General features: G+C 37.8%; 1 protein-coding gene across 2 annotated transcripts in view; it reads left to right on the forward strand.

Annotated features, from left to right (window-relative positions):
- u2surp (U2 snRNP-associated SURP domain containing) overlaps nt 1-14,382 on the forward strand; it is a 65,177-nt gene that overhangs the window by 25,790 nt on the left and 25,005 nt on the right. Inside the window, exons 4-15 of one of the 2 annotated variants that reach the window (XM_087992205.1) lie at nt 609-733; nt 3,092-3,159; nt 3,254-3,375; nt 3,675-3,754; nt 3,846-4,011; nt 5,046-5,254; nt 6,685-6,728; nt 8,871-8,975; nt 9,069-9,135; nt 10,233-10,402; nt 13,826-13,988; nt 14,286-14,365. In XM_087992205.1, the coding sequence (XP_087848331.1) occupies nt 609-733; nt 3,092-3,159; nt 3,254-3,375; nt 3,675-3,754; nt 3,846-4,011; nt 5,046-5,254; nt 6,685-6,728; nt 8,871-8,975; nt 9,069-9,135; nt 10,233-10,402; nt 13,826-13,988; nt 14,286-14,365 (1,399 nt within the window). Of the gene's footprint in view, nt 1-608; nt 734-3,091; nt 3,160-3,253; nt 3,376-3,674; nt 3,755-3,845; nt 4,012-5,045; nt 5,255-6,684; nt 6,729-8,870; nt 8,976-9,068; nt 9,136-10,232; nt 10,403-13,825; nt 13,989-14,285; nt 14,366-14,382 lie in introns of those variants that run through there. The other variant, XM_043704395.2, reaches the window with a different exon arrangement.

A 14,382-nucleotide genomic window follows, 5' to 3' on the forward strand; every position in this document is an offset into this window, starting at 1 on the left:
TTAAACGTTCACACTCTAGAGCTGTTTCACTATGTAAGAACCATTCACATGGCAAGCCAAAGGCCTTTGCCATCAATAACTGGTCATTAGTCCATAAATTAATAAGCTATGTGTTGCTGGCCAAAGCTCCAGTCTATCACAGTCCCCTGGCTCTAGTTTGTCTGAACCAGACTTTCACTACTACTTGAAGAAGCAGTTGCTGAAACAGCACTTAGAATGAATGTCGGGTTACTTTTAAAACATTCAGTAATCCTTCAACTATCCTTGTGTTTAAAAGAATTGTTTTCCACTTGAAGTCCACAGTTAAAAGTCAAAATTAAAATCAAAATACAGTCAGAAATGGAAAAATAAAAACATTACAATGTTTTCAATGCCAATGTAATAAGTGTAGCAGTAGCTTCAACTTTTACTTTATCCGTTTGCCTAATGTACTTAGTTCAGGATGCATTTGTGGATGGAGTAACGTATTTAATGTTTTCATCAGAACGTTGTTTCTCTCTCATCACATGTTGCCTGACCAACAGAACGTTTCCTGTTTTTATTTCGGATTTGCAGCATCTTGCTTTTGGATAATGCGCATCTTTAGTGATATTTTTGAAATTTTTCAGATGAAAAGGAAAGAGATGAAAGGAAGACTAAACTGTATAAGCCTAAAGCTAGGTATGGTGAAATGAAAACACCACATCAAGAAACTCCTTCTGCCCCAGCTTCATCTTCTGATGCGAAGAAACCTGTACGTAAGAGTATATAATCTATATTTCCCCACTCAAAACGGGTTATTATAATTTATGAGAGGGCTCTGGAGAATTGAAACTTGTCGCAACCAAATAAGATTGGAGGAGTGGTTAGCAACTTGGCTTTCCAGGAGGAGAGGTAGAGGAGCATAAGGAGAGAATTCTGGAGCCTGGAGATTATTAAATTTGTGGACCGAAAGGAGACAATAAAAGAAATTGTTCCCCTAAAGGTGGCACAGTTATTCCTACTGTAGATGCTTGAATGTGGATGGTTAACAAGCATAGAATGAGCCTCACTATGATGCTTTTACAGTTAAATAATCTGCATGCACCCATCATCTTGGCACACACATGGAGATTGGTTGCTTTGTTGAGATACTGTTGGAAAGCCAGGCATCCCCATGACCAAGACGAGGATGAAACCTATCAGAAGAGTCACGGGTAGATAGGATAGTGAAGAAGGCATTTGGTATGCTTTCCTTTATTGGTTAGAGTATTGAGTACATGAGTTGGGAGATCATGTTGCAGCTGTACAGGACATTGTTTAGGCCACTTTTGGAATATTGCGTGCAATTCTGGTCTCCTTCCTGTCGGAAGGATGTTGTGAAATTTGAAAGGGTTCAGAAAAGTGTTGGAGGATTTGAGCTATAGGGAGAGGCTGAACAAGCTGGGGCTGTTTTCCCTGGAGCATCGAAGGTTGCGGGGTGACCTTATGGAGGTTTATAAAATCATAAGGGCCATGGATCAAGTAAATAGACAAGATATTTTCTCTAGGGTGGAGGAATCCAGAACTAGAGGGCATAGGTTTAGGGTGAGAGGGGAAAGATTAAAAAGAGACCTCAGGGGCAACATTTTCAAGCAGAGAGTGGTGCATGTATGGAATGAGCTGCCAGAGGAAGTGGTGGAGGCTGGTACAATTGCAACATTTAAAAGGCATCTGGATGGGTATATGAATAGGAAGGGTTTGGAGGGATATGGGCTGGGTGCAAGCTGGTGGGACTAGATTGGGTTGGAATATCTGGTTGGTACAGACGAGTTGGACCGAAGGGTCTGTTTCCGTGCTGTGACTCTATGACTGGAAGTGAGGGCTTGAATATAGAGAGCCCTTGCCAAATTTTAAGCTGCTCTTATATAAGAATTTGAGGAGGAATGACACAAAATTCTGTTGTAAGAAAGTCAAACAGCACAGTGGCTCAGTGGTTAGCACTGCTGCCTCACAGCACCAGGGACCTGGGTTCGATTCCAGCCTCGGGCAACTGTCTATGTGGAGTTTGCACGTTCTCCCCGTGACTGGGTGGGTTTCCTGTGGGTGCTCCAGTTTCCTCCCACAGTCCAAAGATGTGCAGGTCAGGTGAATTGGCCATGTTAAATTGCCCATAGTGTTAGTCAGAGGGATATGAGTTTGGGTGGGTTACTCTTTGCCGGGTTAGTGCGGACTTATTGGGCCGAAGGGCCTGTTTCCCCACTGTACGGAATCTAATCTAATCAAACTCCTGTCTGTTTTAAATATTGTGACTGCACTTGATTTTCAAAAGATCTGGAATAATTGGGGATAATATTGAAGTTCACCAGTAATATTCTGATAAAAGCGATTGTAGTATTTCCAAAAGGAATTCAATCAGTTTTCCCATTTATCTCAAAATATTTTGAAATTAATCAGTACTTTGAACATACTTCTTTCCTTATACACCAGCTTGCAATTCCGCAAGATACAAGAAATTAATGATTTGTCGTCTTTTTGAGTGATGCCTTTGTGTTGGTCTACATTGTCATATTTATCTTCTATGTCTTTAAGCACTGGTGCTTATCAGTCAGAATTCAAACCAAAAGTTTGATTTTATTTCTCATTGTGTTTATGGCTTGATTGGCTGAAAGGTCCATTGTTGGCATAGCATTAGAGTTTTAATTAGAACCTTGAGAGCTGGAATGCTGGAGTACTTTAAAGGTTGGACCTTTTATAAAGCTTTAACTTGTAAGGTGGCAGAAACAAATCTGTACCACGTCCTTTTCTTTAAGCAAGAGTAGATGGGGAAATGCCTCATATATTCTTTTGTATTAATCAACAACTTTCAGGACAGTGAATGATGTAACTAGGCTGTATCAAACTACATATATATAAAGTTTCTACCAAAGCATAATTGTGATGCTTAATTCTAAAGGCGTCAGCATTTTAAGATCAGAATTGAGGAAATGCCTTGGGATTCGGATAATTCATTTCTAGTTTGGAATGCCAGTTCACTAATGGCTCGGTGCCTATGACAAAAAAACTGCTTTGCAGTGGGGATTTGTGTGTGCCTTGACATAATTGTCCTGCATAGCATAAGTAACATTTTACCCTTCTTTTGCACTAAATATAGACTAATAAAAAAGTGAAAGATGAGAAAAAGAAGAGCAATTTGGAAATATTCAAAGAAGAACTCAAACAGTAAGTGCTGCAAAGTGCAGATTATAAATTGTAGTTTCTTAAAATATAACATTGAGTGATTATTTAGAATGGTTTTGTTTTAATATCCATGTAGGATTCAGGAAGAGCGTGAAGAGAGACATAAAAATAAAAAGAAGAATAAAGAAGGAAATTTAAGACCAAGTAGATTTGAACCTATGCCCACTGATGTGGAACAGCAAGTAAACAGACGTGTCTGTAAGTGTTCATTTCATCATTTTTTTTTACAGTTAACTGTTAGAATTGAACATTGAACTATCAATTGAAGGCAAAGTGTGCTTCATTAATTCCTGTTTTGTGTGCCTTTGAAATCTAGTCAACAAAGACTTTTGCTACCTTTTACTCTGTAGCCTATATCTGAAGCAACTCCTAATTTACACGAGCATTAGTTGGTAGATGTACTTAATAAGTTACGATTATGCAGACATAATACTTGTGTATCTACTGCAGAAATACAAATTTTCATGCAAAATTCATTATTTTTACATAATATCCAGTGCTTGACGATACTCCAGGATCATACGATTCAGGGGATCCTCATACCACAAACTTGTATGTTGGAAACATAAACCCACAGGTATCTTCAGGTTTCTATTCTAGTTTGTCACATTTTGGATTCTTGGGATGTATTGCTTTTTTTAATGAGACAGATGTTTCTGTAATTTTAGATGGATGAAGAAATGCTTTGTAAGGAATTTGGCAAATTTGGCCCTTTGGCAAGTGTAAAAATCATGTGGCCGAGAACAGAAGAAGAACGGGCTAGACTCCGAAACTGTGGGTTTGTTGCCTTCATGAACAGAAAACATGCAGATAAAGCCCTTAAATCTCTCAATGGTAAGTAGAACAAAGTAGAAAGTGACTTAATGCCTAGTTAGATTGCAAAGTTTGATAAGCATAAGTATTATCTGACTCTTGGATGCCTGCTATTAGCTTCAGTACTATGTCAAGATATGTAACAGTTGACTAGAACTCAATTCAACATATATGAAATTGAAGATTTGTGTCCAGTTGATACTAACTTAGTTCATGCTTCAGAGGCAATACTTCTACAAATTTTGCAGATTATGGCTCAGAGATTGCTGAAATAGGATACTTCATGCAGAGCACTGTGGATTGTATTTTCCTCACCTTTCAGGCCTTATTTTTGCAATTGAGTATTGATTACAGTGGGGTGAGATAACCAGCACTTTGAGACCTCATGACCAATTGGCCTAATGGTGTTTTTCTTTAGTTAGTTCAATAGAAAGAAAAAGCAAGAAACCGGAGAAACAACAGAGATGACAATGGGATGAATTAGATAAATTAAATAGTACGAGTACAAAAAGTTGGTTTAGGACAGGGGAAAAATGTTTAAAATGATGCTTAAGGAGAAAATTTCGAGGAACAATTTAATACCTGCAAGGTTCAGACCTTTGTGATTACAATTATTCAGCTTTTTGGCCTCTACTATTCAGTTTCATGTTAAGGCCATCAGTCATAGTGTCCTTACAACGTGGAAGACCAGGCCAAAACTAGTGTGCACTTCACTTGTGTTCGTGGCACAAATTTACAAATGTGTTGACAACACGCTCTTAATTTTGCAAGGCTAATGGTGGTTGCTGGAAATGTTTGAGAATTTATGCAATTATCACTTCATGGCACTTCTCCTCCTTGCCAAAGATTGGGCATTTTCCAACATTTCTTGTTATCAGTTATGTTATTATGGTGCAAGCTAACTTTATGAATATATCTTAATTTGAAATTGTGTTCTTTTGCATATCCATAGTGGCTTCTCAGTCAGTATATTTTAAATTAATTAGTTGACTAATACTAAAGAGTAACACAGTTATTTTATGTCCTAAAGCTTCTGTGTGACATCATGTTTACAGGGAAATTTATAATGGGTTATGAAATGAAGCTGGGCTGGGGAAAGGCCGTGCCCACACCTCCATATCCTATATATATTCCACCAGCTATGATGGAATTGACGCTTCCACCACCTCCATCGGGTTTACCTTTTAATGCACAGCCTAGAGGGAGGCTGCGGAACCCTGACTTACCACTGCCGCCTTCAAAATCAAAGGAGGAATTTGAGAAGGTAAAACTATGTGTATGATTTCTATGCATGCTAGACAATCAAGAATTGAATATGAATCTAAATATTACTATAGATCTAGTGTTTGAGTCTTTAAAAGCTTGGAGGTTGACTTTTTAAAAAAAAATTTATAGTTGCATAGTGAGGTAATACATTGATTTTGAGGTTGTTCTTGTCACCATGACATGTTCTATTAAAAAAAAACTGACGCTGGTTTTATTTACTCAGTGTGTTTGGGAGCTTGGTTGCAAATTGACCTAGTGTCAGACTTGACCCTTCCAAAATAGCTTAATGACCAGGCTAAGAACATAGTTTTTTTTTGAACAGGATGAAATGCATGGAACTATATCGCTTGTCTTTGTGATCTTTTGAAGGCAGAGTCATTTAGCAGCTAGTTTAAACAGAGTTGGAAACCTTGGTTATGAAAAAAATGAGCAGCCCATTTTGGTGAGCACATGGTAGGAATGAAAAATCTTCAGCATACTCTGCGTTCTATTCACCCTGCATAATAATTTTAGTTTACCAAAATAGGAAATCAATCGTTGTGTCAAATTATCATGCTTGCAACCTATTCATCTTCTCAGAGGCAAAGTGTCCAAAGCACTTTTTAAAAAGTTCTGAGTTTTCTTACTGTCCAAATTGAAGACTTCCGCACTATATTCAGAATTTAACCATGTTCTGATATGTGTATTATACAATGTAAATGCTTAAAATAAGTAAAATAAAAACAATCATTCTCATTTGAAAGAGAGAGAAACATTTTTTGTCAGTGCTAGCATGTAGTAAACCAAATATTCAAGTCATCCCAAACTGAGCGCTTTCAGCTCATTGTCTTGTACTATTATTGCAGGGGACTTCTTTAAAATGTTAGTTTTTTAAACATTCTGTTCTGGAATGCAGGCATGTTACTACCCACCCCTAAAGTCTTGTAAAATAGCAAGATAACCTCTGTTGAAACTGTTAATAACAACTTCTACCATATACTGTTGTTTTTAACAAAGTTAAAACCAAACTTGTGCTATTAAACTTTTTTTAGGATTTGACATTCTGGTTCCCATAACACCAAAACGACTATTTTGTATTTTGTAAAACTCTGCATACAACTATGTAGTGATGCTTAAGGGTATGTCTGCACTGCGATCCAACAACTGACAATTGAACCTAGTAGTACCCATTAGAGTAGTACGAACAAACGTTAACCAAAATCCAGATATGTAGATATCGTGTTAGCCAAATGCCCTGGTGAGTAGGCTGCTTTCAGGTATTTCGTGCTTTCTTTTTTGAGAGGTATTTGTCTTCTGGTTAAATGGCATAGCATTAAAATACCAACTGTTGTTTTTATTTTGTTCTTGATGCTGTATGTCCTGCAGTGTTTCACCAGCAAATACTCACATTCTTTATATTTTTACTATTTGATGTGACTTCATGTGCAGACTCTGTCCGAAGCCGTAGTCAAAGTGGTTATCCCAACAGAAAGGTACACTTTCAGTTCATTCTTACTACTACTGCTACTACGACTAAGCAGCCTATTTGCGACAAGAGTTTTAGTAGACCAAAGGATTTTTTCCACGTGTGCTTACGTGCCTTAAAAGATGGGCCCCATTTCTGCGAGCAACCATATAGTTCTAGAAGTATTCTGTTAATTCCACTCTCAGATCATGAATTATCAATATTTAATCCAAGAAGTGGTTTAATATAAGTGGATTATCTAGATTTAACTCTTACATCTGTGCTGAAACTTTATTTGTTAATTATAGGCAGATGTCTGTGAAGGGTTTCTCAATTTTGGCAGAGTTTTTCTGTTACTAAAATGTAGTTGAAGTGTTGACTTATACTTTGCTGTTGCTTAGTAATGAACTCGGTTGAATTTATACTGTGATGTCTTGCTCAGAGGAATGGGGACTCTTGGTACGTAGCTTTAAAAAAAACACATAAATAGATTCGTGGATAGAGTGTGCCTTAGTCACAGCACAATGAATGGACCAGAGGAGCAGGGACTGAAGTGACGGCTTGCTGATGCCTCAGGACGCTGAACTGTGTGGAGCCTGGTGCTGGTTTTCACTGGTTTCCGTACGAACATCCAGGGCTTCGTGGGATAACAAGGATGCACAACCACGGTTTGAGCCTGTTAGCTCTTCACACTTTGGTAGTTTTTACTATTAGTAACCAACTCGGCCACATGAACTATGGACACTTAGTACTTTCAGGTAATACTTACACTACAAATAGCTTCTGTACTTGTGTATACCAGCTGCATTGGATTTGTGAACCCAACTTATAACATTGTTTTGCTGCTTTCAGATTGTTATTTTCCTGTGACAAAATTAAAAAAAAACTTTTGGATATTAGAATGTGGATACATTTTAAAGCTGCAATATACATCTGTAAAATGGCAGGAACATCTAGTATGCAAGTAGAATATTTTGTTATAACTGCATGTACCAGAATTAAAATGTAATCAAAGTTAGTGAACGTCAATTCCAGAGCACCCATCCATTGCCTGTATGTTCTTTGAAGCACATCATGTCTCATGACTTGTAACTGTTAGAAAACAAGTTGCTCGCTATAAAATTAGATGATTTCTCAGTTTCAGAAAGGATTGGCAATGTTGAGGCCTCCAATGCACAAGTATTATTTCAAAATATTGCATTTCACCATCTTGTAAATATATCCCTGCAAATTAACTTAATGTCTTGAAAAGTCTTATTGTATATTGTGGCTTTAAAAGGTTAAATATTGAGTTACAAGCTGTAATTTGGTGTTAATAGTTGTCATTATTCCTTAAATGTGTGCACAATACAATTTCTGCGTTTTTGGTTTTGGTTAAAAAGTGAAAATGAGTCCAACTGTAAAAAAATGTACCATCCAAAAGTTTGGGAATGTGCTGAAAAATCAAGTTTTACTGATGGGGAAGTCGGACTGGATGGTGCAGTGGGTTACAACTAGCCTTTCACCTTAGTCCTGGATTTAGATTTGACCCAGTCTCATCTGTTTTCTAGTTGTAAAAAAAAACTTGAAATTAGATATTTTTGGACAGATTCAGTCCTTTTCCCAGTGAGAGTGGGACTAGACGAGAAAACTAAAAATCATACTTGAGAAATGGGAAATTGAAAAGATCAGTTTAATTGGGGAGCTCTTTCGAGGTTGGGTCTTAAGCTTATCATTGGAGCAAAGTAACATCTAACTTTTCGTATTCTTATCTGTGTTTGATGCTTGTTTTGGTTTCCCAAAATGGAAGTATTCCATTGTCCAACACCAACATCCTTCACACTGAAGAGTACAAAATTCATACAATTTTTAAAGTTTAAACGCAATTGCAAAAATATTGCCTGTAGTAGCTGATAGTAGTAAGTAATGCAGTAAAATGTAGGTGGTTGTACTTGTGCACGTTTTCGGTTGGATTGGAGATCTGCTTTATATATCTTGAAACACTGCACCATTTGCTTTGAGATTGTGGATTCACTGAGAAAGGGGACAGCATCAACTCTCTTGTCTTATTTCTGTTGATTTAATTGCTGTGTAATGGCTTTCATTTTTGAAAGTATGTCTGTCTTTGCTATTTAAAATGTGTATAATGGAGTATTTTTGAACAATGTTTAATTTTCTTTTGTTCTGTTAGGAACCTATTGTGTCTAATCCATCGAATGATTGAATTTGTAGTGCGTGAGGGGCCAGTTTTTGAAGCTTTAATTATGAATCGTGAAATTAATAATCCCCAGTTCAGGTAAGAGTTGATATTATATTCATGACTTTAATTATTTTTTCTATTCATGTAGTAAAATGGTGTGGTGATTCTTCTCATCAAATCCTTTACCAGGTTTCTATTTGACAACAAGAACCCAGCGCATGTATACTATAGGTGGAAACTGTTTTCAATTCTGCAGGTAAGTAAAAGTTAAAAACAAAACAAATTCCGTGAATTCGTTCAATGTAACAAATTTTGTTTTAGTAGGCTCGCTTAACAATAAGTTAGCTTCACTTAATTTTCATCTGCAACTGTTCCATTCAGGGAAAATAGAACACATTGCATATGTATTTTACTAGTATATTAAAAGGTAACTAAATGCTGGATAAGGAATTATTTAATTTACACCAGCATTTCTTTTGAGTTTAAATTAGATAAATGCGAGGTGCTGCACTTTGGGAAAGTAATCTTAGCAGGGCTTATACACTTATTGGTAAGGTCCAAGGGAGTGTTGCTGAGCAAAGAGACCTTGGAGTGCAGGTTCATAGTTCCTTGAAAGTAGAGTTGCAGGCAGAAAGGATAGTGAAGAAGGCGTTTCCTTTCCTTTATTTGTCAGAGCATTGTGTATAGGAGTTAGAAGGTCATGTTGTGGCTTTACAGGACATTGGCTAGGTCACATTTGCAATATTGCGTGCATTTCTGGTCTCCTTCCTATTGGAAAGATGTTGTGAAATTTGAAAAGGGTTCAGAAAAGATTTCCAAGGATGTTGCCAGGGTTGGAGGATTTGAGCTATAGGGAGAGGCTGAATAGGTTGGGGATGTTTTCCCTGGAGCGTCGAAGGCTGAGGGGTGACTTTATAGAGGTTTATAAAATCATGAGGGGCATGGATACGGTAAATAGACAAGGTCTTTTCCCTGGGTGGGCGTGTCCAGACTAGAGGGCCTAGGTTTAGGGTGAGAGGGGAAAGATATAGAAGAGACCAAAAGGGCAACTTTTTCACGCACAGGATGGTATGTGTATGAAATGAGCTGCCAGAGGAAGTTCCGCAGGCTGGTACGATTGCAACATTTAAAAGGCATCTGGATGGGTATATGAATAGGAAGGGTTTAAAGGGCTATGGGTCAAGTGCTGGCAAATGGGATTAGATTAGGTTGGAATATCTGGTCATCATGGACGAGTTGGACTGAAGGGTCTGTTTCCATGCTGTACATCTCTGATTCTTATGTACTTAGAGAAATCTGAGCTAAAATGGGGTTTTGAAATCCAAATTACTTGCATTGTTTCTCTGCACTTAGGGTGATTCTCCAACTAAATGGCGAACAGAGGATTTCCGAATATTTAAATGTGGTTCAGTGTGGAAACCTCCACCTATGAATCCCTACTTGCATGGCATGCCGGAGGATGGAGAAATGGAAGTGCCTGTTGAACAAGAGGAACCAGTGAAGAAAGGACAACTGAAGGATGAGTGAGTAATGTTGTCACTTGTAAGGTGGCAAATCCCTGATTTATTGTCTGTAAGAATTTCACATAGTTAAAATGGAAGTGACTGCTGGAATACTCAATCTTTGTATTAGTGAAATCTTTTTTTTAAACTTTATTTTAAAAAAAGCTCATCTAGCAGCTTTATTCTCATGTTTTTGATATTTTCCTCGAGTTCAGTAGTTTATTGTTTAATTTAAACCAGTCGCTGCCAGTAAAACAGGGAATCCGTGTCTGATCAGCGTAGTGAGTTTCTGTTGTGCTTGATTCCTGAGCGTGCCCTACCTGCACCTGACCCACAATCAGTTGAAACAATATGTTTGCACTGCTGTTGCAGAAATTTTATTTAAATGGAAAGATATGTCTCCTTCCTTAAGGCATGTAGGTTTTTTTTCCCCTTCTCTTTAATGCGCCTGAACACCTTGAGCACACTGTCCATGTTTTGCAGTCTGAAGTTATTCCTGATAATCTGGCAGACAGTGTGTTTTGTCTTATGCTAATAAGTATGCATGGTAGCTTCACCTCATCAAATCCAGCTCAGTGTTGAGTGCATTCTTGGAGCAATTTTAGCTTGCACTTCAAGCAAACTACACTCCTTCCTGCTGAAGTTCAGTTCCATTGGTGTCATATGATTGATAATGCTTTGCAAAGGGATTGATATTGATGTGTGAACCTACGTAGTTATATTTGTAGACTACTTGGCCATGGAAGTGATCAAATCTGACTCGGATCCCACCTGTGCTCCAAGAATTGATACTTTGGAATAGTGTTGCTGGTTAATTTTACTGCTTAACACCAGACTGCTGAGACCCATGGCAACCCTCACCACTACCCTAGTTGTTACTGAACTATCTAAGTGTGCTGTTGAACACTTAGAACAATGTAGCTATGACAGGCAAAAAGTTATCACTTTTTCCCCCCCAATTGAAAGAGAAATCATGCCAGAGAATATTTTGCTGTTATAACATGATATTTTAAATAAGAAAAATGTTATCAGTCTCTCAATAAATGAATGATTTTGTTTGACTGGCAACATCAGCTTTTGTCTGCTGGTGTCTTTGGGTAAGATTGGATTCAGCATAGTTTTTCTGGCTTGATTCTGAAGACCTTTTGGGCTGTCCAAGTCACTATAGTAAGCTGTGCAGCATTAATTTAAGCCAAAACATTTTGAATGTTGTATCTTCTGCTATCACTCTGGGGCAGAATGTAGGATTTAGTGTCGTATATCATTATATACCTACTTCTACACATTGCCACCAACTCTGCCCATTGGTGTATATCTGGTGGTGTTGACATCATTATGCACCGGCTTAACGCTTAGTTCCATTTGCTGTTTTGCTTGTCATCCTGCTTACATACTTCCCAGTCCATCCTGCTCTCAACACCCTCGCTCACAGGTAACAGTAAGCTGCAATTGGAAAAAGACACTAGTAATGCGGTCTTTAATATCTACATATATCTTTGATATTGGCCCAGATCTTTCTATATCTAGTGATTGAGACTAGATATACCCTGAAATTGTACATTGGCACCTCTTTGAAATATGATGAGAAGTGTTTTTTTTTTGTGTAAGTTCTAGAGTTTGTATTTTAAAATAGTGGCATACTGTTTTATGTGGGTTACTTCTGTGAAGGGTAAGTGTAGGGTAAGGTATGAGCCTTTATTTTTCTGTGATTTATAAGATCTTTCAAACTGTATTCCATATTTAGATTTTCCTTAGATTTTTCTTTGGTGTAATAGTGTCCTTTAAAACTTTGTTATTAAAGAAGCTCTTCACCATCTTGTGACTATGTTTAGTGACTGACCACCATACCAACTGAAATAACAATATGATCTATCAATCAGATTTATTTCAGGGTCTTAGTTGTCCAGTAGTGCCATCATGACAAGGTTCTGTCATACTGAATATGCGATAATTGTCTAAGAAGTTTAAACTTCCAATGACAATTGCCCAGTATGTGGAAACCTCTCAGAGATACACCGACGCTGACTCTTAAATCAGAAGTTTTGGCGAGTTGTCTTCATCATTTTGCAGCTAAAATTGGAGGATCAAAACCTACTCTCACTCCTGGCTAGTCATAGAGTCCCTCCGCGCACATACGCACATGTGCACTTGCCCACGCATGCACACGCCTGCACATGCATTCTCAAAAATAGCTGTTACTAACTGCTGCCCCTAATTGCCCTGGAGCACCTGAACTCTGCCTCTGTGAACTCATTTGCTTGTCACCTGTCATGCCTCACACATTCCGAATCACTTCCACCCACTTAGCACCTTGCCGTAGTCTCACCTGCCTGCATCCCCTCCCATCTTGCATACTTTGCATTTCACAGTAGTTGTCAAAGTGCCTTTACTTTGAAGATTTTACTGACTGGAATATGGCAGCAATTGCTGCACAGGGGTACCTTGACCTCCAATCATGATCCTCCACTCAGTGGATTGCCAGTTGGTTTCCAACACTGCAGCTCCTTTCACTGGGCAGTTAACTACAAGAAACCATTTTCACAAAACTAACAGTGATGTGACTAAACCAGCAGCTTGTGGCAATTGTGGAAAGGCTGTCTTATCCTTGCCCACAATTGCTGACTGACCATTAATATGATTTATATCATTCAAATGGCTTTTTTTCTTTGAAATACACATTTCAGCTCATATTTCAGTTTGGTGGGAGTTATGTTCACTTCACTGCTAAGTGCAAACCAAAAAATTGAACAATTGCGTTTCAAACTTTTAGTGCCCCGTGAAATGATATTGGTAATGTTTGTCAGCATTGGAAATGAGACTTCGTTTCCTAAAATGTAAAGTTTTTTGGACAATGCTAGTTTTAAAATTACTGTCTAGGTTTTGATCATTGATGGTCAAGTCCCTATACTTTTCACAAATATAATAGCAGAGTAAGCATTGCCATTGTAGATATTGTGACGGTGAACTTTTACTTGATTCCTACTGCATTTGGAGAGATGGTGGCATAGTGGTAATGTGACTGGACTAGTAATTCAAAACTCGTGGCTAATGTTCTGGGCATGTAGGTTGATATCCCACAATTGCAGATCGTGAACTTTAAATTCAATTAAAAATCAACTAGAATAAAAAGTTGGCTGAATGCCAACCAAGTAATCATTGTCAGCTGTCACGTACTGTAAACCCATCTGTCCGTTAGGAAAGCAAATCTATCATCCTTACCAGGTTTGCCCACAGATGACTCCAGACCTACAGAAATATGGTTGACTTGTACCTGATCTCTAGACAATTGGAAATAGGAGATGAGCACTGGTCTTGCCTGTAAAGCCCGCTTTTAACGAAAAAAAAATTTAGAAATGAGAATTGTTTGTACTTTGTTTTGATTTGCGATGTAGATCTTTTAACATATAATTTGCAGCGTGTACCTAATGTTATAAAATGTTACAGGCAGAGAGATAAATTGGAGAATATCTTGAGAGGCCTGGCACCACATCGAAACGACATAGGAGATGCTATGGTCTTTTGTTTGAATAATGCAGAGGCTGCTGAGGAAATAGTGGATTGCATTGCAGAGTCACTGTCTATTTTACAAACTCCACTGCAGAAAAAGGTAAACTTACAGAAGTTAAATGTTGTGTGTGCCTGTGTTAAAGTATGCAAAAAGTTGGTCATTCCTTTGTGCCACAATCGTTCACCATCACTTTCCAACATTGAAATCTTATTAAGGTTTAATTATATTTCTTGGCATTGTTGAAGTTTTCCAGCAAACTTGTAATCTGATTCCGTGGGCTAGTAAATTAGAATATTGCTCAAATTTAAATTCATACTTGTGCATGTAATACTGTTTATAAGAGACAGTTTTTGGATTTCAAAAACTGAACCCATTCATGAATATTTTTCATTGCAGATAGCAAGGCTGTACTTGGTGTCTGACATTCTCTATAATTCTTGTGCTAAAGTAGCCAATGCCTCTTACTATAGGAAATAGTAAGTTTCATTTGTTT

This window comes from Chiloscyllium plagiosum, unplaced genomic scaffold (genome assembly GCF_037043375.1).
Source record: "Chiloscyllium plagiosum isolate Xiang-an unplaced genomic scaffold, Cpla_swu_hap1 HiC_scaffold_11, whole genome shotgun sequence".
Taxonomy (NCBI): Eukaryota; Metazoa; Chordata; class Chondrichthyes; order Orectolobiformes; family Hemiscylliidae; genus Chiloscyllium; species Chiloscyllium plagiosum.